The following is a 26,416-nucleotide window of genomic DNA, read 5'->3' as shown; positions in this document are numbered from 1 at the left end:
TTTAAAACAAAAAGGTAGATTTAATGCAATAACAACATTAATCTGAGGATAAATAAATCCACAACAGACTTTAAAGTTTGAATTTTTTTTTCCTTTCTTGGCAGAGAGAATGGTTTTCTTAAAGCACATAGGACTGAAGATGTCAAAACAAAATGTAATCTCTTAATGTCCAGGTCAAACAGGCTTGGTCTTCCCTGCTGCCCTCCTAACACTTGCCACTGGCCAAGGTGATAAATTTCTCTCATCTAACTCAGGATGGATGTTAGTTTCAAGAGTAACTAGATGGTTTGTTTCCAGAATCATCTTCTTGTGATCCCATGCTCTGTAAAGAAGAAAGTGAGATCATCTACTTACGTTTGCTCTTGCCAAAGGTTTCCCACCAGCCCCAAGCAAGCACGCCCCATCCCTTCCCAAGGACAGTCACCCTGTGTACAAGTGGAGAGGCTGTACTTTGCATACTTCCAGACTGTAGTTTGAAAATGTGAACTTAGTGACAAAGATTTTCAAGAACTTGGGGCAACTAAACATTTAATCTCATATCAAGCTCACATTCCTGATGAGGAAATAACCTCTCCTTTTCTATCCAGGCCACTTCTAGTTAATAAAGGGAACCCTAATCACCTTTTGTACAAACTGGGGGTTCACTGTGATCTCCTGGTCCATGGCCTTCAGTCGCTCATCCAGCTCTATGCACTTCAGCATCTGGTGATAAACACGTTTGAAGGTGGTTATTAGAAAAGTGAGTTTAGGTCAATTTACCTCCTTTTTAACCTAGAGTATTAATATGGGTGCTAATAGGTTCACAATCCCATGATCTGAAACACCTGGGGCTACAAGGTTTTGGAATCAGAATTTTTTGAATGCAGAAAATTAACAGAGTACAAGTACTGTAAATTAACTAACAACCCAGCAGGATCTAGGGCAGCTCCCCATAATCAAACACATTAATATCCTTTGCAGTGAAACCTAAAAATAAGCACTCTAAGCGGGATAAAGACCATACATCATTTTGGGTGAAATTCACCATCACAGTGAGTTACCAAAAACCTCCAGTTTTCATGGGTTTCTGGATTTTAAACTGCAAAAAAGGGAGTGTGGAAGTATCCTATGTTACTCTGCATTGCTTTTAGGCTTCTGAGATTTAATGTCTGAGGTAAGGAACACAGACTGCCCACACAATCCCAACTCATGTCTTGAACCCAGAGGGGTACTCAGAGCAGCGTGACCTCAGAAGCTGCAAAGGGGACCCCGCTCCGGTCCCTGGCTGCTTCCCGACAGGGAACCAAGGGACGGCCTTCCTCCCCCAGCCGCCCCGCTGCCTCCCACTCCTCCTGCAGAAATGAGGCTCTATGTTATAAATGGTGGTTGGGTGTGAATAAAACTGTACCAATTGTAAGACCCTGAAATGTTTTAGTAGCTGAACTAGGCTCTGGTGAGCTGATGGGAAATCCAGCCCACCGTTTACTTGTTATAACCATACAGTCTGGGAGAGATTGAAGCAATGACTGTTTTCAAAATAACTTTCTAGGAACTATTATGTTTCTAGAAACTATTTGGAACTACCTGTATTTTAAAACTAAAATTGTCCAGGATCATGGAGGCAGTATTTCAAATATAGCATCTCAAACATCAATCAAAACAAACAAACAAATCAAAACCCGGCATTCGTATTTACCTCCTGGTCGATGTTATGAAGCATGGCCGGATTATTATATTTTTCAGGGTTATCATGGAAACTGACCATACCGTCCTTCTGATTAATGCTTGCAAAAATTTCACCATCCTCTATCTGTAAAAAAAGGAAATCAGGAAAGTAGTTTAGACCTGGACACTATGCAAAGCTATAGTGTTTCAATCTAATCGGGGGAAAGGACAAAAAGCAATAAATTTGTTTTCGTGTTTTTTAAGCACCATCTGTTTATTCAACAAGTATTTATTGAACACCTACTATGTGCTAGGCACCATTATAGATGCTAAGGAGTGCAAAACACACACACACATACATACACACCTGCCCTTACCATTTTTTACTGAGGTAAGTTTCACATAATGTAAATTAACCATTTTAAAGTGAATAATTCAGGGGCGCCTGGTGGCTCAGTCGGTTAAATGTCTGCCTTCGGCTCATGTCATGATCCCAGGGTCCTGGGATCGAGCCCCGTGTCGGGCTCCCTGCTCAGCAGGGGGCCTGCTTCTCCCTCTCCCTCTGCCCCTGCTTGTGTTCCCTCTCTCTCTGTGTCTCTGTTAAATAAATTAATAAATAAAATCTTTTAAAAAGAATAAATACATAAAATCTTTAAAAAAAAATAAAATGAACAATTCAGTGTAATTTGTAATGTGTAACTACCACTTCTATCTAGTTCCAAAACATCTTCATCACCCAAAAGGAAACCCTATACCCGTTGGAGCAGTGACTCCTTTTCCCATCCTCTCAGCTCCTGGCAACCACCAATCTACTTCCTGCTCTATGGATTTGCCTATTCTGGACATTTCCTATCATTTGAATTGTATATGCTTCTTTTGTTTCCTGCATCACCCAGCATAATGCTGTTGAAGGGCCTTGCATCTTAAACTGTGAAACCTTAACACATTTTTGTTTCACCCCACTACAAATTCTCTTCTGATCCTTCAGAAAAACTTTCCTGCCAATGCTGATTCCAAGGTAGTTTCAAGGTCTATGTTCTTTATTTGCTTCAATGACTAGGGATTTATTTGACTGACCTTTACAGCCAAATCCTGTCCAGGAAGTTAGAAAGTGAGAAACCATAAGTCTCATGAAGGTATTATTATTCTTAACACATTGCTCCACATTCTAGCTTTGGAAGGGATCGATGCTACCTACTGAAACAGCAATCAGTCCAACACATATTAAATAGAATATGTCATCCTTTATGTGCTCACAGACAGCTGCCTCTTTAAAACGTGGGTGGAATATACCCAAATGAAATGCAAACCTAGGTTTACCACAACAGCTCTTTTTGTAGTAACCAGAACTAGAAACAACCCGTGTCCACCTAATTAATGGGAAAGTATACTCACACAGTGAAATACTGTAGCCCTGAAAATGAAGGGAACTACATACAACATTTTGCTCATATTCGAGCAAAAAAAGCCAGACCCAAACAAGTATATACTGTACATGTCCTTTTGTAAAAGCTCAAAAAAATACAAAATAGAATGTGAGAAGTCAGGGTAATACCTTTCTAGCCAGGAGCAGGGCTAGAAGCAGGCATGAGAGATGGTTCTGGGGTGCTGCTAATACTCTGATTTTTGATCTAGGTGTTCCTTTCACAGGTGTCTTCTCTTTGTGAAAAGGTATTTGGCTATACACTTAAGTACACTTTTCTCTGTGCAGGTTATATTTCAAAAAAATGTTTCCTTAAAAAATCCCTAACATACAATCTGAATAGGCCAATATCTATTAAAGAAATTGAATCTGGGTTGCCTGGGTGGCTCAGTCAGTTAAGCGTCTGCCTTTGGCTCAGGTCATGATCCCAGGGTCCTGGGACTGAGTCCTGCATCCCTGCTCAGCAGGAAGCCTGCTTCTCCCTCTCCCTCTGCCTGCCACTTCCCCTGCTTGTGCTCATTTGCGCTCTCTCTCTCTCTCTCTGTGTCAAATAAATAAAAGCTTAAAAAAAAAAAAGAAATTGAATCAATAATTAATAACCTTCTAAAACAAAAAGCACGAGGCCCAGAAGGATTCACTGGTGAATTCTACCAAACAATTAAGGAAGAAATTATATCAATCTCTACAATCTCTTTCAGAGAATAGAAGCGGAGGGAATACTTCCCAGCTCATTCTATGAGGCCAGCATTACCCTAATATAAAACCAGACAAAGACATTACAAGAAAAGAGAACTACAAACCAATATCTCTCAAGAACATACATGCAAAAATCCTCAACAAAATATAAGCAAATCCAACAATGCATCAGAAAGAATTATACACCATGGGGGCACCTGGATGGCTTAGCTGGTTGAGCATCTGACTCTTGGTTTTGGCTCAATCATGATCTCAAAGTCGTGAGATTGAGCCCCGCATCGGGCTCGGCACTCAGCAGTCTGCTTGAGATTCTCTCTTTCCCTCTCCCTCTGCCCCTACTCCCACTCTCATGCGCTCTCTCTCACTCTCTAAAATAAATAAATCTTAAAAAATTATACTCCCCCAGGTATGCAAGGCTGGATGAACGTTCAGAATCAATTAATGTAATTCACCACATGAGCAAACTAAAGAGATCATGTTCCTATCAACAGACACAGAAAAAATATTTCACAAAATCCAATAACCATTCATGACAAAAACTCAATAAACTAAGAGTAGAGGGGGAACTTCTTCAACTTCATAAAGAATATCTACAAAAACCCTACAACTAACATCACACTTAATGGGGAGAAACTCAAAGCTTCCCCACAAAGAACAGGAACCAGGCAAGTATTTCCCCTCATATCACTCCTTCTCAGCATCATATTGGAAGTTTAATAAGAAGAGAAAAGAAAATAAAAAAGCTGGGAAAGAAGAAATAAAACTGTCTTTGTTTACAGATGATAAGGCTGCCTATGTAGAAAATCTGAAAGTATCAACAAAAAAACCTTCCTGGAACTAATAGGCAATTATAGCAAGGTTGCAGGATACAAGGTTAATATAGAAAAGACACATGAAAAACTGCTCAACATCAGTCGGCATTAGGGAAATACAAATCAAAACCTCAATGAGACACCACCTCACACCAGTCAGAATGGCTAAAATTAACAAGTCAGGAAACGACAGATGTTGACAAGGATGCAGAGAAAGGGGATCCCTCCCACACTGTTGGTGGGAATGCAAGCTGGTGCAGCCACTCTGGAAAACAGTACGGAGGTTTCTCAAAAAGTTGAAAATAGAGCTACTGTACGACCCAGCAATTGCACTACTGGGTATTTACCCCAAAGATACAAATGTAGTGATCTGAAGGGGCACCTGCACCCCAGTGTTTATAGCAGCAATGTCCACAATAGCCAAACTATGGAAAGAGCCCAGATGTCCATCAACAGATGAATGGATAAAGATGTGGTATATACACACAATGGAATATTACGCAGCCATCAAAAAATTGAAATCTTGTCATTTGGATGGAACTAGAGGGTATTATGCTAAGCGAAATAAGTCAATCAGAGAAAGACAATTATCATATGATCTCATTGATATGAGGAATTTGAGGAAAAGACAGAGGATCATAGGGGAAGGGAGAGAAAAATGAAACAAGACGAAACCAGAGAGGGAGACATACAGTAAGAGACTCTTAATCTCAGGAAAGAAAACTGAGGGTTGCTGGAGTGGAGGGGGAGGAATGGGGTGGCTGGGTGATGGACACTGGGGAGGGTATGTGCTAGGGTGAGCACTGTGAAGTGTGTAAGACTGCTGAATCACAGACCTGTACCCCTGAAACAAATAATACATTATGTTAATAAAAAAAAAAAGTCACTTTCCTGTATACCAGCAACAAATGAGTGGAAATTCAAATTAAAAACAATACAATTTAAAAACTGGAGCATCATCGGGGCGCCTGGGTGGCTCAGTTGTTAAGCGTCTGCCTTCGGCTCAGATCACGATCCCAGAGTCCTGAGATCGAGCCCCACATCGGGCTCCCTGCTCGGCCAGGAACCTACTTCTCCCCTCCCACTCCCCTGCTTGTGTTCCCTCTCTAGCCGTCTCTGTCAAATAAATAAATAAAATCTTTAAAAAAACAAAAAACCGGAGCATCAAGCACTGTTTCTATCCTGCAAGTTGGAATTTTTTCCATAATGCTACTTATCACTGACAATGGCCTCTCTCCTTGTGCATCCGTGCCTTACACCACGCTGAACTGGATAGTGTCCTTGTGTGGAAGCATCGGCTGGACTGGGTCAAGTGCAGGTGTACGGTCCTGTCCCCATCCCGGGTAACCATGTTAAGCTCCCGAAAAGTACCCAGGAGGAAAATTCAGGTGTCTGCTTATCTTTGCAACGTGACAGCACTTGGAATTGCACCATGGAGCATGCTCAGAAATAGTAAATTTGTCTCCTGCTGGGATGCAAAAGGTCCATCTTCTGCTGAGAAGTGGTATGGGAGAATACTCGGTCCTTGACAAGACATGGCAACATCATGCAGTGGCTCCCTGCAAACTGACGCATTGGTTCTTGATACAGGCTTCATTTGCCAGTCATGCTGTTTAGTTGGGAAGTAAGCAGAAAAGGGTCTTGAGATCGAGGGGTGGGTCTAGGAGGGGGGACACTGGTCAATCCTGGTTAGGACAAGAGTTTGTTGCTCTGCTCTTGGTGGCATCTCCTTTGTCAAAACCAAGATGTGAAATTAAAGTCATAGTTCTCTTTATTTAAAAATTCTAATAAATACTCAAACTTTGAAAAAAAAAATCAAAACAATACAATTTACATTAGCATACTCCCAACCCCAAATGAAGGACTTAGGAATAAATCTAACAAAATATGTACAAGATCTATAAGGAAAATCAAAGGATAAGAAAGGAAATCAAAAAGGACTAAATAAATGGAGAGATATTCCAGGTGCACAAATAGGAAGACTCCCTATTATCAAGATGTCAGTTCCTCTCAATTTGATTTATAGATTCAACACAAGCCCAGTCAAAATCCCAGCAAATTATTTTATGGCTATCAACAAACTGATTCTCAAGCTTATGTGAAGGGACAAAAGACCCAGAATATTAAAGGAGAAGAACAAAGTTGGAAGACTGGAACTACCTGACCTTAACACTTCCTATAAAGCTACAGTAATCAAGGCAATGTGCTTTGGGTGAAAGAACAGACAAATATATCAGTGGAACAGAACAGAGCCCAGAAATAGGCCTACATAAATAGTCAACAGAGCTTTGACAAAAGCGCAAAGGCAACACAATGGAGCAAAGACAGTCTTTCCAACAAATGGTACTTGAACAACTGGACATCCACATGCAAAAAAATGAATCTAGACACAGACCTTAGATCCTTAACAAAAATCAATTCAAATGGGTCACAGATCTAAAGGTAAAACGCAAAAACACAAAACTCCCAGAAGATAATGTAGGAGAAAACCTAGATGATCTTGGGTGTGATGGTAACTTTTTAGATACAACACTAATGACACAATCCATGAAAAAAATTAATTGATAAGCTGGGCTCCATTAAAATTAAAAGCTTCTCTTGCAAAACACAATGTCAAGATAAGACAGGCCACAGACTGGGAGAAAATATTTGCAAAAGACACATCTGACAAAGAATTGTTATACACAAATATACAAAGAATTGGCCTAGTTGGCTTAGTCAGTGGAGCATGTGACTCCTGATCTCAGGGCCGTGAGTTCAAGCCTCACATTGAGCACAGAGATTAGCTAAAAAAATACACACACACACACACACACACACAGAACTCTTAAAACTCAACAAGAAAACAAACAGATTAAAAAATGGGCCAAAGACCTGACCAGATACCTCCACATATAGATGGCAAATAAACATATGAAAAGATGCTTCCCATCATATATCACCAGGGAAGTGCAAATTAAACTGTGATACCACTATACGCCTATTACAGTGGCTAAAATCTGGAACGCTGACAACATCACGTGCTGGTAAGGATGTGGGCCAATCGGACCTCTCTTTCATTGCTGGTGGGAATGCAAAATGGTGCTGCCACTTTGGAAGACAGTTTGGCAGCTTCTCACAAAACTAAACATAGTCTTACCATATGATCCAGCAATCACACTCCTTGGCATTTACCCAAAGGAGCTGAAAACATATCCACACAAAAACCTGACATGGATGTTTAGAGCTGCTTTACTCATAGTTGCCAAACTTTGAGAGCAACCAAGATGTCCTTCAGGAGGTGAATGGATAAACTGTGCCACATCCAGGCAATGGAATATTACTCTGCACTAAAGGGAAATGAGCTGTCGAGCCATGAAAAAACACTGAGGAACCTTAAATTTTGGTTACTAAATGAAATAAGCCAATGTGGAAAGGCTAACTACATACTGTAGGATTTGAACTATCTGACATTCGGGAAAAAGCAAAACTACGGCAACAATAAAAAAAGATCAGTGGTTGCCAGGGGTGGGATGAAAAGGCAGAGCACAGAGGATTTTCAGGGCAGTAAGAAGAACTCTGTATGATACCATAATGATGGCTACATGTCATTACACATTTGCCCAAATCTACAGAATGCACACCACCAAGGGTAAGCCCTCACGTAAACTAGAGACTCTGAATGACCATGTGTCTGGAGAGGTTCAGCAACTGTCACACACGCGCCACTCTGGTGAGGGTTGCTGATAACGGAGAAAGCTGTGGATGGGCAGGGGCAGGGGGCATATGGGGTATCTCTGTACCTTCCCCTCAATTTTGCTGTGAACCTCAAACTGCCCTAAAAAAAAATGATGTCTTACTAAAAAAAAACAAAAACAAAAAACACCCCACAACAATCCCCACCCTCATAGACCTTATATCTAGGGCGAGTCTTGAGCTCACACCCAAGCTTGACAGCGTGGTTATCCTGGGCAGGATCATGTCTGCTGTGGGAGCAGGCCTCCGCATTGCAGGATGGATAGCAGCATCTCTGGCCTCTATCCATTAGATGTTAGGACCCCTAGCTTTGACAACCAAAAGTATCTCCAGACATTGCCAAATGTCCCCTAGTAGACAAAACACCCCTGGTTGATCCAGAGCCTGTCAGGGTCTGTCCGGGTTGGTCACACAGGGTTCAAAACACATCCCCCTCCTTTAATCCCTCAAAGCACTTCCCTAGCTCGTGTGTCCTCACAGGTGTCATAAACACTCATGCATTTCTTCTCACCCACCAAATAGCGAGTTTCCTGGGAGTACTGTGTAACTTACTCAGTCTGTGTAAGCCCTGTGGGGCTTAGCAAGGTGCTCTTGACAGGCACTCCATGGTTGGTCAAGTCAGACAGATTTGGTTTGTTTGGGAGGTGTGTGTGTGTGTTGAGAATTAGGCTAAAGGAAAAAAACTTCAAAACATTTGTAAATTGCCTTATGGAAAGGAAGTACTCCATTATCACAATGGAAAATAGTTTTATTACTCCTAATCCTGATATGGCAGTGCTCCTGAAATCAGAGGGGGAGATCATTAGCAGAAAAATGTAAAATGCTGACTTGTTACACTCAAGATTTGCCTGACCTGGGCTGAGGATGTAAGTTTGGTTTGATGGATCAGATCAGAACCATGTATTTACAAAACTGAATAGGTAGGTAGATTACAATGTATCAACTTGGTGGGTCACCATTTACTCATTTATTTTTAAAAATTTTATTTATTTATTTATTTGAGAGGCAGAGAGAGAGGGAGCATGAGCAGGGGCAGGGGGGAGGGGGAGGGGCAGAGGGAGAGAGAAAGCAGACTCCCCATGGAACAGGGAGCCTGACCAGGGACTCAATCCCAGGACCCCAAGATCATGACCTGAACTGAAGGCAGACGCTTAACCAACTGAACCACCCAGGCACCCCTACCATGTACTCATTTAAATGACGCTTATCCAAATTTGGGGAGTGGAGAGATGCAACTGGGACGTTACCAGCAGGGGTATTGGTAATATCTGATTTCTGAAGGCAGGTACTCAGATGGTGCCTGCTTTAGCCCCCTTTATTATAGATATTGCTCTAAGTGCAGTCATGAACTGACAATGGCCCACAAGGAGGTAAGGGGCTCAAATCAGATCCCAGTCAACGACTGTTCACTCTCTAGGTGAACAGGACATCCTTGGTGTGGGCAGCAATGCCATGACCTACATATGGACACAAGTTCATGACGTCATCATGGACCAGCACATTAAGTAGCAGTGCTTTATGACCCTTGGTACATCTGAACTATTTCACAAGCGTTTTAAAAATGTAACAGGACACACCATGCATATCATATGAGTACATAAAAGTGGAAAACCCCATAGATTTTAAAGAAGTAAACCAAAATGTCCAGAGGTTGACTTTGGATGTCCCTCTCTTTCTCTCGCTCTTTTTTAAAAGATTTTATTTCTTTATTCACCAGAGAGAGAGAGAGCACAAGCAAGGGGAGCGGCAGGCAGAGGGAGAAGCAGGTTCCTTGCTGAGGGATCATGACCTAAGCCGCAGGCAGCCGCTTAACCAACTGAGCCACCCAGGCATCCCTCTCTCTTTCTCTTTTTTAATATTTTCTACAATGAACACCTATGACTTTTACAGGGACAAAAATCCACTAATTAACTTTTTAAAAGTGAAAACTCACTTACCATGTGTAAGACATATTTCTCTGCCTCCTGAGGTCCAGATAACTGCACACGACTTGCCATATCTTGTAATGATAATGTTAAAAAGGTCTGAAATCCAGAAGTAGAATTAATCACAGGTAGAAACAACTGAGGACATACATTTTATTAACTGTGTACAGAGCTCTAACGAATCACTGAAAATCTGCTTTCTATTACTGTGCAAAATAATTTTTTGTTGTGAAGATGACTTAAAGTTGATGAAACCTGTGGCTTTAGCCATCAGTCTCCTAGAAGAGTAATGACTTCTAGAAATGTATCCTGCACATACTTTCCTATGTGTCTGAGAAACATATGCACTGGGTTATTTACTGCAGCACTGTCCGTAAGAGCAAAGGACTAGAACCACTTAAACGTCCGCCAACAAAGGGCAGGTTAGTGCAGTCTGGTACAATTGCATCAACAGACTCCTATGCAGTTGTAAAAAAAAAAAAAATTAAAAAGTAAGGATACTTCTCATGGACTGAAAGAGAATCTGAGAATGATAACGTGTACCATTAAATATAAAAAAGAGAATGAATAGTGTGCATGGGACAGAGAGCGTGTGTGTATCTGTGAGAGAGGGGGTGTGCGTGCACGCGTATGTGCACAGACCCGCTCTAGAAGGCCACCCGAAAAACTGGTAACGCCGGGTTGCCTCTGAAGAAAGAAAACAGGTGGCTAGGGTATAGGAACCGGATGGAGATTTCTGTCTCTTTTGAATGTTGTATTGTAAATAAATAAATTAAATATAGTTGACGACATTGCATTCATTCTTCAAAATTTCAAGCGAAAGTATGTAAACCACATGGGGGCTTCGAAGGAAGTTGAGTGTTTAGCACTGCTCTGCAGGGGACCGGAAAACACCCCCTTTCGGGAACACACCAAAAGAGCTCTTTTCTTAAGAGCTGGTAATATTTACAGCAACAGCCTTCTCAGAGGGCCTTCTCAGAGCAGGGCGTGTTAAAACCCTGAGGTTGAGAATCTGTAATGAGCCAATGACCAAAAAATCTACATATACTTTAGTTCAGAGAGTAGCTTCCAAGAAAATGAAATTATTGTTAATTTTAAAGAAGTCCATAAGCAGTTTAAGACAAGTGAAGACTTACATTTCCTATACCCTTGCTCGGCCTACTTGCCTCGACGACTCTGGCTTTTCACCACTCTCTGGCTTCTCCAAGTCCGCCCACTGTCAGATCCTCCACCCAGTAAAAGCAATCCTGTAGGTTTAAGCGGCTCTCCGCTTCCTGTTACCTGCAGCACGTGCCTTTGGAGGTCACCTGAGATTTCATGTTTCTTCTATACTTTTTTGTACTGTTTGAACACTTGGTAATCAGCATGTTTCTTGTCATCCAAAACCATCAGCTTCCTTTCATTTTGGAAAATAAAACTCGTGTAACTGGGGCGCCTGGGTGGCTCAGTCGGTTAAGTGACTGCCTTCGGCTCAGGTCATGATCCTGGAGTCCCGGGATCGAGTCCCATATCAGGCCCCTTGCTCAGCAGGGAGTCTGCTTCTCCCTCTGACCCTCCCCCCTCTCATGTGCTCTCTCTCAAATAAATAAATAAAATCTTTAAAAAAAAAAAAAAAAAAAAAAAAAACTCGTGTAACTGGCTTACCTCCTACCTCCTACACATAGCTCACTCAACTCTGGCCTAAGTGGCAATGTCAGGGTAGTGCGTGTTCAAGTAAGAAGTTCGAACAGAGATCAGCACAGCCCAGGAGGTTCTGCGCTGGTCACAGGGAACTCGTGTGTGCATCGTTAGTTCTACCCTGTCTGCCCGTGGCTCTGTTGACCTCTCAGGCTACCTTTCTCTGCCTCCCCAAGGAGCCGTGTCTCCTACCTGTCTTCCTCTTCACCTGTTCCTCTTCTCAAATACCCTGCTCTAGCCCTGAAAAGACCAAAAGGTATAAATCAAACTCTTTCTAAGTCATCAGTTGTGAAAGTAGTAGAGACATCCTGCCACACTTTATCCCTGTCTCTGCTTCCTCGGCACTGAGAAGGGGAGAGAGGAGGGGGAGGCCCAGGGGAATCAGGAGATGCTATCTGAGGGCGTCACTTGCCTCACCTTGGTTAGCCTTTGAATATTCTTCTTATAAAGAGAAGACAGGCATTGCTTCACCAGCCCCATGTTGTTATCACGAGTAAAAGTCTCACTGTGCTTGTTCACCAGGTTGCGGAGTTCTGAGGGATTATTGGTTGAATAGACTTGTGCTAACTCGTGGTACGCATTGCTAAGAGGCTACAGGTTTAAAGGTGGGAAAAAATCAGATTAAAGCAGTAGAGATATACACTTCGTATAGGAAGCAAAAGAAGACATGCTACTATGTTTTGAACAAGTACATTCAATATCCTTTACTGTTACCTAACAACTTATAATTTACCCAAAGCGAATGCCTAGTTTTTACAGGTAATTACACTGGGAAAAAAGAAGGCAAAATCTCCCATCATTCTCAACTCTCCTGCAAACTTTCTCACACACATACACATACCTCATCAGATGCAACAGGATCATCTGCTCTTTTTTGATAAGAAAAAAGAAGACAGAACAAGAGAACTAACAGTGGTTGACAGGGCCTACTAAGAGCCTGAGCTGCTTTAGGGATTTTATATACATTATCCTCTGTTTTAAATATTAAGAAATTGGGGCAGAGGTCTGAAAGAATGTGGGGTGGTCATCAGGGGCACAGGTAGAAATTGGGTTCAAGCCTCTATCTCTACTCTGAAGTCTGTGTTCTTTACCATGGATGATATCTTCATAAATAAACTACTAATGCTTGTAAATGACACCCTGCAGTCATGAAGACATCACTTTATAAAAACATCCTTACTAAAACAGGGCAGCTCAAGGGCCACCTGAAGGGACCATGCCGTTCTCCAAAATGATCTGAGAATGGCTACCCTAAACCTACCCTGCCCATCACTCTTCCACACAATTAGAGGGAATCTCTCTTAACCACCCCCACCCCCATCTGTGACTGGGCAGCCTAGAGCCCTAAGAACCACAATAAGGGTCTTTGGCAAAGAACACTTGGCCATCTTCAATAAGACAGCATAAAAATCTTCTCATTGGGAAGATTTTCAAATTGATATCCTGAAATTTTGAGTTCTATACAACGAAGAACAGGGTTAAAATTGTCATCCAGGGGCACCTGAGTGGCTCAGTCGGTTAAGTGTCTGCCTTTGGCTCAGGTCATGATCCCAGCATCCTGGGATTGAGGCCTGCATCAGGCTCCGTGCTCAGCAGGGAGCCTGCTTTTCCCTATCCCTCTGCTTGCCTGCCTACTTGTGATCTCTGTCAAATAAATAAATAAAAGTCTTTAAAAAAAAAATTGTTATCCAAATGACTGTGACCTCATGACCTTTTGAACCACCCAATTTTATTCTAAACCACGAACATGTATTTAAAAAAATTTTTTCTTTTAATTATTTTTGGGGCGCCTGGGTGGCTCAGTCGTTAAGCGTCTGCCTTCGGCTCAGGTCATGATCCCAGGGTCCTGGGATCAAGCCCCACATCGGGTTCCCTGCTCCGCAGGAAGCCTGCTTCCCCCTCTCCCACTCCCCCTGCTTGTGTTCCCTCTTTCGCTGTGTCTCTCTGTCAAATAAATAAATAAAATCTTAAAATAAATAAATAAATAAATAGAATAAATTCAATTCTGGGTAACATGTTAAAAAAAAAATTATTTATTTTTAAATGTAATCCCAAAGCTGGATCCTCAGTGAAAACAAAAGTTCAGTGAGCAGAACTTGTGGTTTTCACATGGGGGCTCTGGTAAGATTTCCCAAAGCTTGGGCAGATTGAGTTCAATAAAATCAGCACTGCCTTTTCAGTATTTCTGCTAAACTGTAATGAAGAATAACAACGACAACGACAACAACAAAACAACCTTTATAGGAGCCTAAACATCTACGGCAATTATTACTCAAAGCAAAAGTTTGTAAACAAATTTCTAAGAAACATTCCACCCCAATCAGGTGATCAGAGGGTATATGGCTCCCAGACCATAATGTGTGTTATTAAATTTATTAAATGTCTGCTAACTTGAAGCTGCTGGGAGAGCTAAGTCGTTAGAAAAGAAAATTACAGAATTAGTCATCATTACAATTTCCTTACGGACTTAACATGTCACCTAAGACATCCATTTAAAAAAACTCACCTTAATGAATCTACCCACAATTTGAGATGTATATTTCGGTAGCTGTTGTACTTTTCCAAGTAATATCAAAGAAACTAGAATATACTTTTTATAGGATTCCAACATGATGTGGCTGACCGCCATGGCAGGAGTAGTTATAGCCTGAGCAAGAGGAGAGAGAGCTCACCATAACAGAAAGGGCAATCAGCTACACGTATCACTTTAATTAAGTAACAATTCTTACATTACATGTCCTATTAGTATTTTTAATAGCATCTTCATTGAGACACGATTCTCATGCTATAAAATGACCCTTTCCAAGTATACTACTCAGTGGCTCTCGGTATATTCACCGTACTGTCCAACAATTGATGACCATTACCTAATTTCAGAACACTTCCATCCGTCCAAAAAGAAACCCCCCACCCCTTAGCAGTCATCTCCCACTCTCTCCTCCCTCAGGCCCCAGGTAACCTTCGTGCTACTTTGTCTCTGTGGAGTTGCCTATTCTGGACATTGCACAGAAATGGCATCATAATAAACATGTGGGCTTTTGTGACTGGACTGGCTTCTTTCTTGTTTTCAAGGCTCATGCATGTTGTAGCAGTTACTGGTGTCTCATTACACTTTATGGCTGAATAATATTCCACTGTAGGGCTAAACCACATTTTGTTTACTCATCCTCAGTTGATGGGCATTTGGGTTGTCTCACCTCCTGGCCACCATGAATAAAGTGGCTGTGAACATCAGTGTACATATTCTGGGGGAGACATTTGTCTTCATTTCCCTCAGGTATATTCCTAAGAGTGGAATTGCTGGGTCATGGTGGTAACTCTAGGTTTAACATTTTGAGGAACCCCAGACTGTCTTCCACAGTGGCTACACCATTTGACACTCCCATGGGCAGTTATGAGGATCCCAAATTCTCCACCTGCTCATCAATGCTGGTTATTGTTGGCTGTCTCTTTTTAGTTCTAGCCATCCTACTGGGTGTGAGTTGGTATCATATCGTGGATATGATTTGCATTTTCTTGACCACTAACGATGATGAGTATCTTTTCATGCATTTATTGGCCATTCGTGTATCTTCTTTGGAGAAATGACTATTCAGATCCATTGACCCCTTTTAAATTTCAGTTTTTTTATTGTTGGGTTGTAAAAGGTCTTTGTACATTCTGGCTGCAAGCCTCTTATCAGAAATAGGATCTGCAAATATCTTCTCCCACTCTGTGGCTGCCTTTCTACTTTTTTTCACCGGGATTTATGAAGGTCAGGGAGAAGTAAAAACTATCATACCCAAGTCAGCTCAAATATTCCAAATCAAAACCCAAACCACTGAGCCTGTGAGGTACTTGGAATCTACAGAAACACTCACATAAGTGCATGTGGATACACGTACAATGATTCCTACCACAACGCTGCTCTAATCGTGAAATAGCACAATCAACGAACATTCCCACCAATCAAGGACTAGTAAAATCAAGTAGGTCGACATGTGGCATGATGTGAGATAGAGCTGCTTTCACTTTTTGCTTATATAATGCTGTAAGATCTGATTTTTTTCCAGTAAGTACATCTTCCTCTTGGAATTTTTTTAAGCAGTAAAAAAAATCTATCACCTTCTGAAATTAAGGTACTAATGCCATCTACAGCTGCCTGTGTATTATTCAAACACAGCTGCATGACACAGACGAACACTAGACAATGTTTGTCGTTAGGGCAAAATCTGGGGATAAACACACTTTCAGTGAAAAGGCTCCTATCTGTATCAAAGATGTTTTGTTTTTAACATTTTAACTATTTGTGATAGAAATATTTTTTCTAAGTTCATTGCATACTTTCCTGCCTGTTTAATGCCCTCGTCATCTTGATATTTCTGGCTCATTAGTATGTTATCAGCTATCATATTGGGCTATAAAATGATCATTCGCTCAGTGGCTGTGAAGTGTCTTTATCATTTTGTGAAAAACTCAAACTTTTAACTATGTACTCTGAAATTCTTAAAGAGAAGTCACCTTGAAGATTTTACTTGACCAGACACATCATTTTTTTGAGTAAGCTCTACATCGAACATGGAGCTTGAATTCAAGACCCCGAGATTAAGAACTGCATGTTCTACTGACTAAGCCAGCCAGGTGCCCCTGACTAGACATATCCTTTAATGACACCATCTCGGCCCAACAGCACCTTCTAGTGATTCTTCCCTCAGTCCCCTTATAGTGTTTATCAACCCCCCACTCACTGAGGCAATGCTCCATCAGAAAGGCGTGCCATGCATGTCTATCTATGTGTTAACATTTCAACTAAATTGTGAGCTCCTTCAAGGCTTAGAATATCCTTTATTACCTTAATATGTGCTATGGATGTAATAAGAAATATAAACATCTGACAAATTTCTTAAAATACTAGGATTAGCCAATATTGTATTTCTTTCTCAGACTCTAAAAAATTCTACCAAATTGTGTAATATATCTCATTACACAGACCAGTGGCCATTACACAGACACAAAGCAGGAAGGGGTTTTCCACGTAAGAATGTTTTACTTATTAAAATAAATAAAACCTAAAACACGTGGTTTTAGAACAAAAAGACACTTCAAAGATCATTCAGTTCAATCTCTTCCCTTTCTGCAAAGGAAGCTGTAAAGGCCAAGGGATGTACACAACTTAACCTGAATCAGACAGGGTGTGAGCGGCAAAGCCTCGATCGGACCCCACGCAGTAGAGCTCCTTCCTCCACTACCACTCTCTTCAACTTAAGGAACAGTTTACCACCATTTACGTGATGACAGAGAAACAGTGTTTGAAAGGATCTCCACCTGAAACTCAGAGGCCCAAGATCAATCCACCCTAGCTGTGCACGTCTTTGATCACACAAGTTCAACGCAACCTCAGGGGCATCTAGAGAGATGATTACCTGTTCATAAAAGTACAGTGCTCTTTCGAAGTTCTTCAGCCCAGTATAGATCATCCCTCCATAATAATAGTAACATAAAAAGTGCTTTGCATCATAGGCTCCATTCTCTTTACAGATATCCATCATGTCCACATCAAGGTATGGAAGGGCAGGCTTAAAGCATTTTGCCAGCAAACAAAGCTGTGAAAAATTTTATGTTACATCATCATTTTAATTGCACTTGGCAGGCTTTAGCAGAAGGAGCAAATTCATAGATTCCAGAAAGGTCAAGAAAATATTTTAAACCATTTACTGATTAAAAATGTTCTAAATGTTGACACAGTACCCCGTTTTCCTAAGCATTCAGAATAAAACAGCATTTCGTTATAAAAAGACTAAGCAGTCATGAGATAAAGTACTCCACAGATGAATGAAAGCTCAGCTATAGCCCACCCAGCACCCATTCCGTTTACAGATACCCAGACAAGTGAGTCCTTTTTCTCTCTGAGGAGAACAGAAAAGGACCGGTATAGTATGATAAAAACTAAGTTTCTCTTCAATTATTTCTTTTCAATTGCTGAATCCTGTATGTAAGTATAGGGAATTGCTCAACTCAAACTCAACAAGGCAAGCACATGGCAATGTTCTGTAACTGCATGATGATGCTGGTACAGGGGTAGATCCACGTACAAACCCAGAGCTGGGCGTTTAAGACCATGCACTTTACTCACTGTATGTGTGTTATACCTCAATCACCAAAGGTTTTTAAAAGATAAAAAGCAAAGAAAAAAAAAAAACACCTTGATGTGATACTAGGACATCTGTTTGGAATAGTCCAGGTACCATATTATTAATTAAAGACACAATCTACACCCCGTGGGGCTGGTTGAACCCCCTCCCCAGCCTTATGGAATACTCTGTAGCTGCAAAGCACTGATGTGCAGTCCTCTCCAAGATACACTAAGTAGAAAAAAGCAAGGTACACAAGAGTTCATACAGATCATTGCTATTTGTATAAAAAAAAAAAAATGAGAAAAAAAAATGCACGCATTTGCTTATATGCGCACAAAATATCTTTGGAAGGATACACAAAAAACTAACACAGATTTCCTCTGGAGAGAAGAGATGGGTGGCTAGTGAGCAGGGTGGTAGGGAGACTTCATCACACGTCTTCCCTTTTGCCTCCTGGGTTTGTAACCATGTAAAATAAAATAAACGAGTAACACTTCAAAGTGTAAGAAGTTACCTGTATTTATTCTCAGGCTCCCTAATTCCTTAAAAAGAAAATGACTTGGGACATTTTTAACATCACAAGCATTACTTACTCAGGTTACTCACATCACAAACCTACTGGCTGAGTCCCACTCTACAGTTTGCGTTCAGTAGCAGCCAGCTGAAAATTCCCTTACTAACAAAGTTAGTATATTTTTCAACTTCTAGAGCCTATCACAGTCTCCACCAAATTGCATTCCTTTATTGAGCAAACCCATGACCAACCCTCCACTTCTGACTCAGTGTGACTAGTACTCCTCGGTGGCTTACCTGGCAGAGATCAGCATGTATTGAGGTCAGCTGGTTTGTATTCATCTGCATCTTGTCTATGGCTTGCTTTAGGATGCCAATTCCTCGCAGGGGCTGTCAGAAATGACATCTCTTTCAGATAAGTTCTCAAAGATGGCAGCACATTGGATCTTATGTTGTCACTTACAAATAAAAAATAACACTAATTGATAGGTTCCTTTAAATAACAATATGAGGTTTCCATACTCTTTCAGGAAATTTCTGTCCCTATTCAGTCAGAAAGTGTTTTCTTAAGCTGTTTCTTATGCTATTTTAGAGTAATTAAGCACCAATTTTTAAATCATAAAGCTTTTTTTTTCAATGATGGTCAATAATCAAAAAAGCAGTACATTACCCTCTCAACAGTTCATTATATTTTTATCAAGACAAAAAAAATTTCCAAATTATTTACAATAAAGAGCCCATGCTTAGTAAACTTAGCTGTGGAGAAAGATGTTGGCATCTTCCCACAGAGCAGTCTAGGGATCAGTCATAAATTCTCCCCAACACCACCATCTCTTACCTGATAATAAATTCCTATTGAAACTGGTACCATAACTTATAAACAGACCATTTTCTGCCTTGATTATAAATAACAAGACCAAGCTTCAAGTGAGGTAGCCAGTTGCTAGACAGGAGATGTGACTCTAAAATCACTAAATAACTTACAAGGGTTTTTCAGTAAAGATTTTTTTTTTTAACCGTTTCTTTCAAACCACAGTTTGTTTAATATTCCGACAAAACACCAAATGGTTCTGTCTTGTCTCCTTCCAAGCACGATCTTAAAGTTCAATTTCGAATAATAATTTAAAAAACCCGCAAATTATAACTTGTGCCAGTATCGCCAAAGTTAAAAAAGACCAAAGAACTGTTTTCGATGAAAGGAAATGAAAGAGACATGACAACCCGATGCAATTCATGATCTGAGATTTTCTTTTGTTGCAAAGGACATTAGGGAAACCAGTGGTAAAATCTGAATAAGGTCAGTAGATTTGTTTAAAGGATTCGGATATTGATCATTGTATTGTGGTTATGTAAGAGAATGTCCTAATTTTTAGGAAACACTAATTGAAGTATTTAGGATAAGTGGCAACGTATCTGCAATTTTCTTTCCAATGGCTCAGAAAAAAAAGAAAAAGAGAAAAGGTAAATAAGTGTGGTAAAAGAATGTTAACATCTGGAGAATCTGGGTGAAAGGTACATGGGGATTCTTCATATTGTTCTTGCCACTGTTTGTGAAGCTAAAATGTCATAAGCAAAAGTTAAAAGTTCTAGCAAACAAAGAAAAACCCAGTATATTACAACATAACGGGCGCTGGGATGGTAGTTCCAGAAACATCCACCAGCAGTAGCTGACTGCCCTGAGGCACTGCTTTTCCCTGTGTCTCAGAGGCCTCATCTGATGTGGGAGCTAGCTGTCCCTACAGCCGATGCCTGGTTACCACATACATCTGTCAGGATGCTCAGTACTAACCTGGAACCTTAAGCAATCAGGTAATTGTGTTCGTTAGCTATTTCTTGAAATGTAACCATAAATACTTGAATAACATTGCTTACCTGTTTCCTTTCCACAAGTGCGTTTGTCAGCTGATGGCAAAGCCCAGCAACTAGAGACAGCAATGACAAAACGTGAACAACATCAATGACTACACAGGCGAAATGCATTCGGTAGGAAATAAACAAAGTGGTATTTAGCTTACAAGTGTCTGTTGCATATCGGATGTGCTCCCCGTTACAAGTGCTGATGAAAAGCTGAACCTGTGAGAATAACGTTTCGAAGTCAGGAACACTAGGCATGGAAAACTTCACAAATCTGGAATAAAGAGAAAAGAATCAATTCACCCTGATATTTCACGGGAGAAAATGAAGAAGTAACTGAGGCCAGAAGGCCATCCTATCCCCGGTGCTCTATGAAAGTAAATGAGGCATGGTGTTTTTAAAAACTAAGAAATGGACTGACCTGGTTCTTGGCACAATCAAGACACAGAACATAGACACAAATAAAGGTTGAGAAAAATATGCTTAAAAAAGACCTTTGAAAAAAGAAAACTCCCTTAAATGAGGCCAAATATCACACTAATATTCCTGAAGGAACTGAATATAAACTTCTAACCCAAAGTTTTCAAAACCATTTTTCTTTTGAGCTCCAGTGTGCTTAGGGCTATTTAGTCATCTGAAAAGCAGTTGTTGTTTTTCATGCTCTGGGGACAGCAGACTGAAGGGGGACAAGGACTGAGAGAGCTCCAGTCTGGCTGGAGGCTGCGGCCATGGGTCACGGGTGCTGCAGTCCATCTGGGAGAAAGAACCAGCTGACGGGCAGGCCGCAGAGGGGGGCGGGGGAGGACACGGATGATCCACCCTGAGTCACTAGGCAGATGCGGCCCTTCAACAAACACTCTGAGAGGGGGCTAAGGATGGGTTTGTGGAGGAAATCAGATACGCTACCGCCGCTCAGGCACGGCTTACAAGTAAACTACAAGCTCTTCTTTTTCCTAAGGAAATGACCTGCTGAAACTAACTTCAAGAAAAACAAAATGGTTATTACTGCCTGAACACAACTGCTTCTACATCTTTGCATCTGTCCCTCCATCTTGAATATACATTATTCAACTGAACAGTGTCACCGCACATCTGTAATTGAACATCTCATCAAAATGTATCTCGAACAATCTCATTTGGGCCTCTCAATAGGTCAGTATGGCCCTGTGCTTTCCATTTTGTAAGTACAAATATGGAGCTCAGGGTCCCATGCCTTGTAACTGGAAGAACATAATTCAAATCCAGGGTACTCAGAAACAAGTTCAGGGTTCACTCCAGGTTTTCTTTTACAGATATACCTTCGAGCTTCCAAATGCTTTCATGTACTTTACCTCACTTGATACACATCTATATGTAAGTTTGTGTGTGCATAAAACATGCATGCTATCCGGTTTTTTTAACCAGCAAACACACACAGTAGAGATCTTTACCTGCCAGCACCATCCCAAAAGAACCTTCTGCAATGGTAGAACGGTTCTTTATTGATGCTGTCCAACACAGCAGCTACATGTGGCTACTGGGTACTTGACAAGTGGCTAGTGCACCTGAGGAACTGAAGAGGCCCCATCCCGAATTTACATTTCAATAGCCACATGCGGCTAATGGCTACCCCCTACCTAGCGCAGCTCCAGACCCTCATTCTGACAAAGTTTCTTCTCTCTACTCTATTCCTGGCACATCTCTGTCTCAGGAATGGCTGGGCCAGTGAAGCCAGACCCTTGCTGGAGGTCCATTTCCTCAATTTTCATGACAAGCATAACATCCCAATTTGTAATACTAAAACATCAAGAGAAAAAGAATTCTGTCAAGCACACAGAGTTCCAAGGAACCCCAAATGAAATGACATCTATTTAATTTGGTCTTGAACAGCTTAAACTTGTTTGAAGGGAATTGGAAGCAATGTTGCTTTGGATCATTGGTAATTTCACTCAACACACCCCACCATGCCCTGGGCCATTACTCCCCTGTTTGCTTTCCGAGGCAGAAAATGTGGACAATCTGATGGATTACGTGAAGTGTTCAGATACATGCAAACCATAGGACCCACAACTGAGACAGCCATTTGATTTTTTAAAATAAATTTCAAAATGTGTATAAACATAAACAACAGTTAAAAAACGATAAAGCTGTAAATACAACATGCCATGATTAGCTGGGATGAGGAAAATGTAACTACTGTGACTTAAATTTATAATTGTGCTAAAGAGCTCAATGTTGTTTACACGGTTTACTTTTCTACACCAAAAAAACTACAGCCAGAAAATGCAGAGCGTTCAGGTTTAGCAAGCACAGAACTATAAAAGAAGATGCCCCTTACAAAACAGCAAGGACGCCTAAGGAGTGCTCTTGTACATCCAGAGCCCCAAGCACAGTGTCCAGATGGGATAAGTTCTTTGCAAGGAGTTCCCCACTCTTGTTGATCAGTTCACAAAGCTGAGTCATTTGCCCTGGAAAACAGGAATAACACTATCATTCAGTTACGGCACTAACCAAACTAAAGAAACTCCAACCACAGACTTCATACCTCAAGAAATGACTTAAAGATTTCTTGTATCTCCTTCATTTCAGATGAGGACTCAGAAGGCCCAGAAGTGAAATAACCTTGACTATGACCTCAAAACTAGACCTCCCATTTCCCTCTGGCCCCTGAAAGTTTATAAGTTTCCTCCGTTCTCTCTTCCATCCCCCAAGTCAGAAATGCACACATTACTATCACCATTACTCTCATCTCCTTCTCTGTATCCAAAATGTCACCAAACACAATTTTACTTTTAATTTTACTTCCTAAGTCTCTCATATGGAAAGATGGAAATTATGAAATTCCCATTCCTTTCTCTCTCCCCTGCCTTAATTCGGACACTTATCATTTCTTACCTGGACTGCATCATAAATCTTTGAAACAGTCCCCCTACTTCACTCTTTCTCTCCTCCAACCCATTCTCCATATTGGTACCTGTGGCATCCTTCCAAAATGTAAAATTCAATCATATTACTCCAATGGCTTTAAGAAGCCTAATGCCTCAGCCAGGTAACAGGGCCCTGAGCCTCCCCAGCCTTACCTCCTGCTGCCCTCCCCCCTCCAACACACACACCTACTCTGGTCACACCAAGCTCAGAAAATTCACGCAACATGTCATGTTCTCTCACCTTTATGCCTCTACACATCCTGTTCTCCATGCTTGGTCTTCCCTCCTTCACTCTGTTCCTCTGGGTCTTCCTCTACCAACTCATACACTTCATTCAACAATCAGCCTGGGTGTTCTTCAGACCCTCTTCTCACCTCCCTTCCCCCGGCTAACTTGAAAATGTGTTCTCTCTGTGCCCCCTCTGCATCACCTGGGGTTGTGGTGGTTAGGTAATTCAGCATAAACTCAGGTGGACAGGCCGTGTCATTGCTCCAGTTTCAAAATACAGTGCTTACTTACCAGCCAATCAATCAACAGCCTGTTAATTAATCTCCGAATTGATCCACTGATTTTTCTCACATACCACAGTGTTAGTTTTAACAACTAAGGTATAGAATCTAATTAGGCCTGAGTTGGTACTCTGCAGTAGACTCACTGATTTTGATGCATTATACTGATAACAGACACCATGGCCACACTCTATACTTCCAAATGCTACTAACGGTCTTTCTTGTGGGGGTGGTGGTGGTGTGTATGGGGTTTATGTAAGTCCATGGGCAACAACCTCTTGTCTCCTCCTTTATTGTTCTCTTTTGCATTTTGAACTTCAAGCTATACATATCAACTCTTTTTATTTAGTAGGCGAGGGATTTTTTTCCTTATCAAAACAAACAAACCAACGCACTTAAATAATATAATACTTAAAATCCAAGTGACTGTAGCTAGGAACTTTGGTAATTTCGTTTCTGGAGCTTCTATACTATGCTTTTAAATTTTTCCAAAAATGAAGAAATATACTATTATCATGTGTACTGCAAAATAAGAATTAAAAAAATCTGTGATCTCAATAGGTATCATCTTTCAAGACAATACAAGTTGAATGGGGAATATCATCACTTTGTTACAAATCTCACTGGTAAATGTGAAAGAGACACCTTCTTCTAGTTAAATAATTTGCCTCCCTTCTTTTACTCACTACTCTAAATACATTTAAAATGGTATGAAACACAAAGAAATAAGCATTTCAGTCCATTATTTTCCCCCAGTTAAGTAACCAATGCAGAGTTGAGATATAAAATAAAAGCTGGGTCACTATGAAATCATAAGATAGTTTAGTGTGGGCCAAGGGGAGAGTAAACAGTAAGTTCAGTGCCACAGGGTGCATCTGACATGAGCCCAATCAGAGATGTGGCCAATGAAATTTCCTCCAAAGAAAGATGGAAATTATGAAATTCCCTTCACTTAAGGTTCACATTATAAAATTCTGAGTAAGAGCAGAAAAAACAGAAACCTCATAAACATTTACTACGCAGTGAGCATGAGGCACAGAAGCCACAGGCAGTGAAAGTATCATGTTTATCTCTGCCTGGCAGACTGTTCCTAAAGCAGTGACATGCACAGCAAGCATCCAAAGCTTTCAGATAAATCTTACTTGATGCTAAATAGTCCCTGTTCCATTTTGTAAGTGAGAAAACTGGCCCAGAGAAATTAAGTGGCTCACACATGAAGTGACTGACAAGATTCCAATCCGAATCTAAATACCCATACTACATCCCAGGAAGTAGAAACCAAATAGTTTGTGGCATAAATGAATGAATGAATGGTTTCTTCATTTATAGAGACTGCAAGTCTATGCCTTCCCTGTGAACCCCGTTTCTATGAATAATAAGGGAAAGGAGAAGTATTTCAATTGAGGCTTCATACCTGATCAGTTAACTCACAGTAACAGTGAGGTAAATAGCACTCCTCCATTTTTACAAATGGAAATAGAGACTCAAGAGATTAAAGGTGACTTGTCCAAGGTCATGCAGCTCCTAGAACTTTACAATTAATAGCGGCTAGCAGTAATTTGTAACTGCATCTATTGCACCTCATACAATAGGTACTGTTTCAAGTGCTTTTACATGCTTCCTCTCATTCAATCCCAACACCTCTCCAAGTAGGGACTAATTTTTATTTTAGAGATGAAGAAACAGGGTGGTTAAAGGGACCTTCACAGCCTGCGACTGATTACTTTAATTCTGAGTCCCGCATTCTATATTCAGGTGATGAGATGAATGAACCAAAGAGCATGAAAATTTAAGTAATAATGGTCACCATCCCACTCCTGGAAATGGAGCCTTACAAGCGAGAGCTCCCTCGGCACTCTGCCGGACTAAAATAGGCCCGGAGGCTTCCCGAGGGCGCGCCGGCCGGCACCTGAGGGGCCGGCCAAGGCAAGCCTCCGAGCCAGGGCACCCAGAAAGGATTCGTCTCGCGCCCGCTGCCCGCGGCCTAGTCCAGAGGCGGCCAGGCGCCACCGTGACAGACGAGGCTGTGCACCAATCAGCGCAGGAGGGGAGGCCGAAGGGACCAACGGACGCTCGGGAAGGCGTCCAGCGGAAGTCACCGCCCCCAAAACTGTCAAGCGAAGCGCCCGGGTGGAAGGGGCCCGGGCCGGGGGGGGGAGAAGGGTCCAGCCGGCCCCAGCGATGGAAGGTGGCCAGGTCGCCGAGCGCACGGGCGCAGACGAGAGCAACGGAGACCGAGAAGTCGAGGGGGCTGCTCGAACTCAGCCGCGCCCGACCCCTCCGTGGTCTGAGCGCCGCAATCCCGAGTCCGGCCCCGGAGACGAGGCTCGGGACTAACAGGGATGTCCCAGCCGTCCGCGCTGGCGGCTGGGGTTGCATGCCCGTCCCCGCGGCCCGGAGGGCCCGCCCAGGCCCAGCCTGGCGGCCCAGGGCCTCACCTTGAGCCGAGAGCTGTCGGACACTGTTCACGAATTGCTCCAGGGCAGACGCCATGTTTCCCCCCAGGCGGCCTGAGCAGCAGAGGCGGCTCACGCGGGAAAAGGCGGCTGCTCTGGGAGGAGGGGCCGCGGCGATCCTCCACAGGGCCTCAACCGCGGCCTGACGTCACT

General features: G+C 41.8%; 1 protein-coding gene across 3 annotated transcripts; it reads right to left on the bottom strand.

The window, feature by feature from the left end:
- On the bottom strand, positions 1–26,416 carry COPS3 (COP9 signalosome subunit 3). 3 transcript variants are annotated; one of them, XM_021694854.1, is made up of 12 exons: positions 26,246–26,416; positions 22,710–22,839; positions 20,554–20,666; positions 20,411–20,460; positions 18,836–18,928; positions 17,315–17,494; positions 14,419–14,559; positions 12,330–12,503; positions 10,248–10,334; positions 1,676–1,789; positions 622–702; positions 1–322 (listed from the first exon to the last, which is right to left on the bottom strand). In XM_021694854.1, exons 1-12 carry the CDS (start codon positions 26,298–26,300, stop codon positions 269–271), a joined length of 1,272 nt encoding a protein of 423 aa, XP_021550529.1. In that variant the 5' UTR covers positions 26,301–26,416; the 3' UTR covers positions 1–268. The 3 variants fall into 3 exon arrangements, with proteins under 3 accessions (XP_021550529.1, XP_044777795.1, XP_021550530.1); XM_044921860.1 differs by lacking the exon at positions 12,330–12,503; XM_021694855.2 differs by lacking the exon at positions 22,710–22,839 and having other exon boundaries at positions 26,246–26,392.

Source organism: Neomonachus schauinslandi, chromosome 15 (assembly GCF_002201575.2).
Source record: "Neomonachus schauinslandi chromosome 15, ASM220157v2, whole genome shotgun sequence".
Lineage (NCBI taxonomy): Eukaryota > Metazoa > Chordata > Mammalia > Carnivora > Phocidae > Neomonachus > Neomonachus schauinslandi.
The sequence above is the reverse complement of the archived record's forward strand: the minus strand, read 5'-3'. Positions and strand labels throughout refer to the sequence as shown.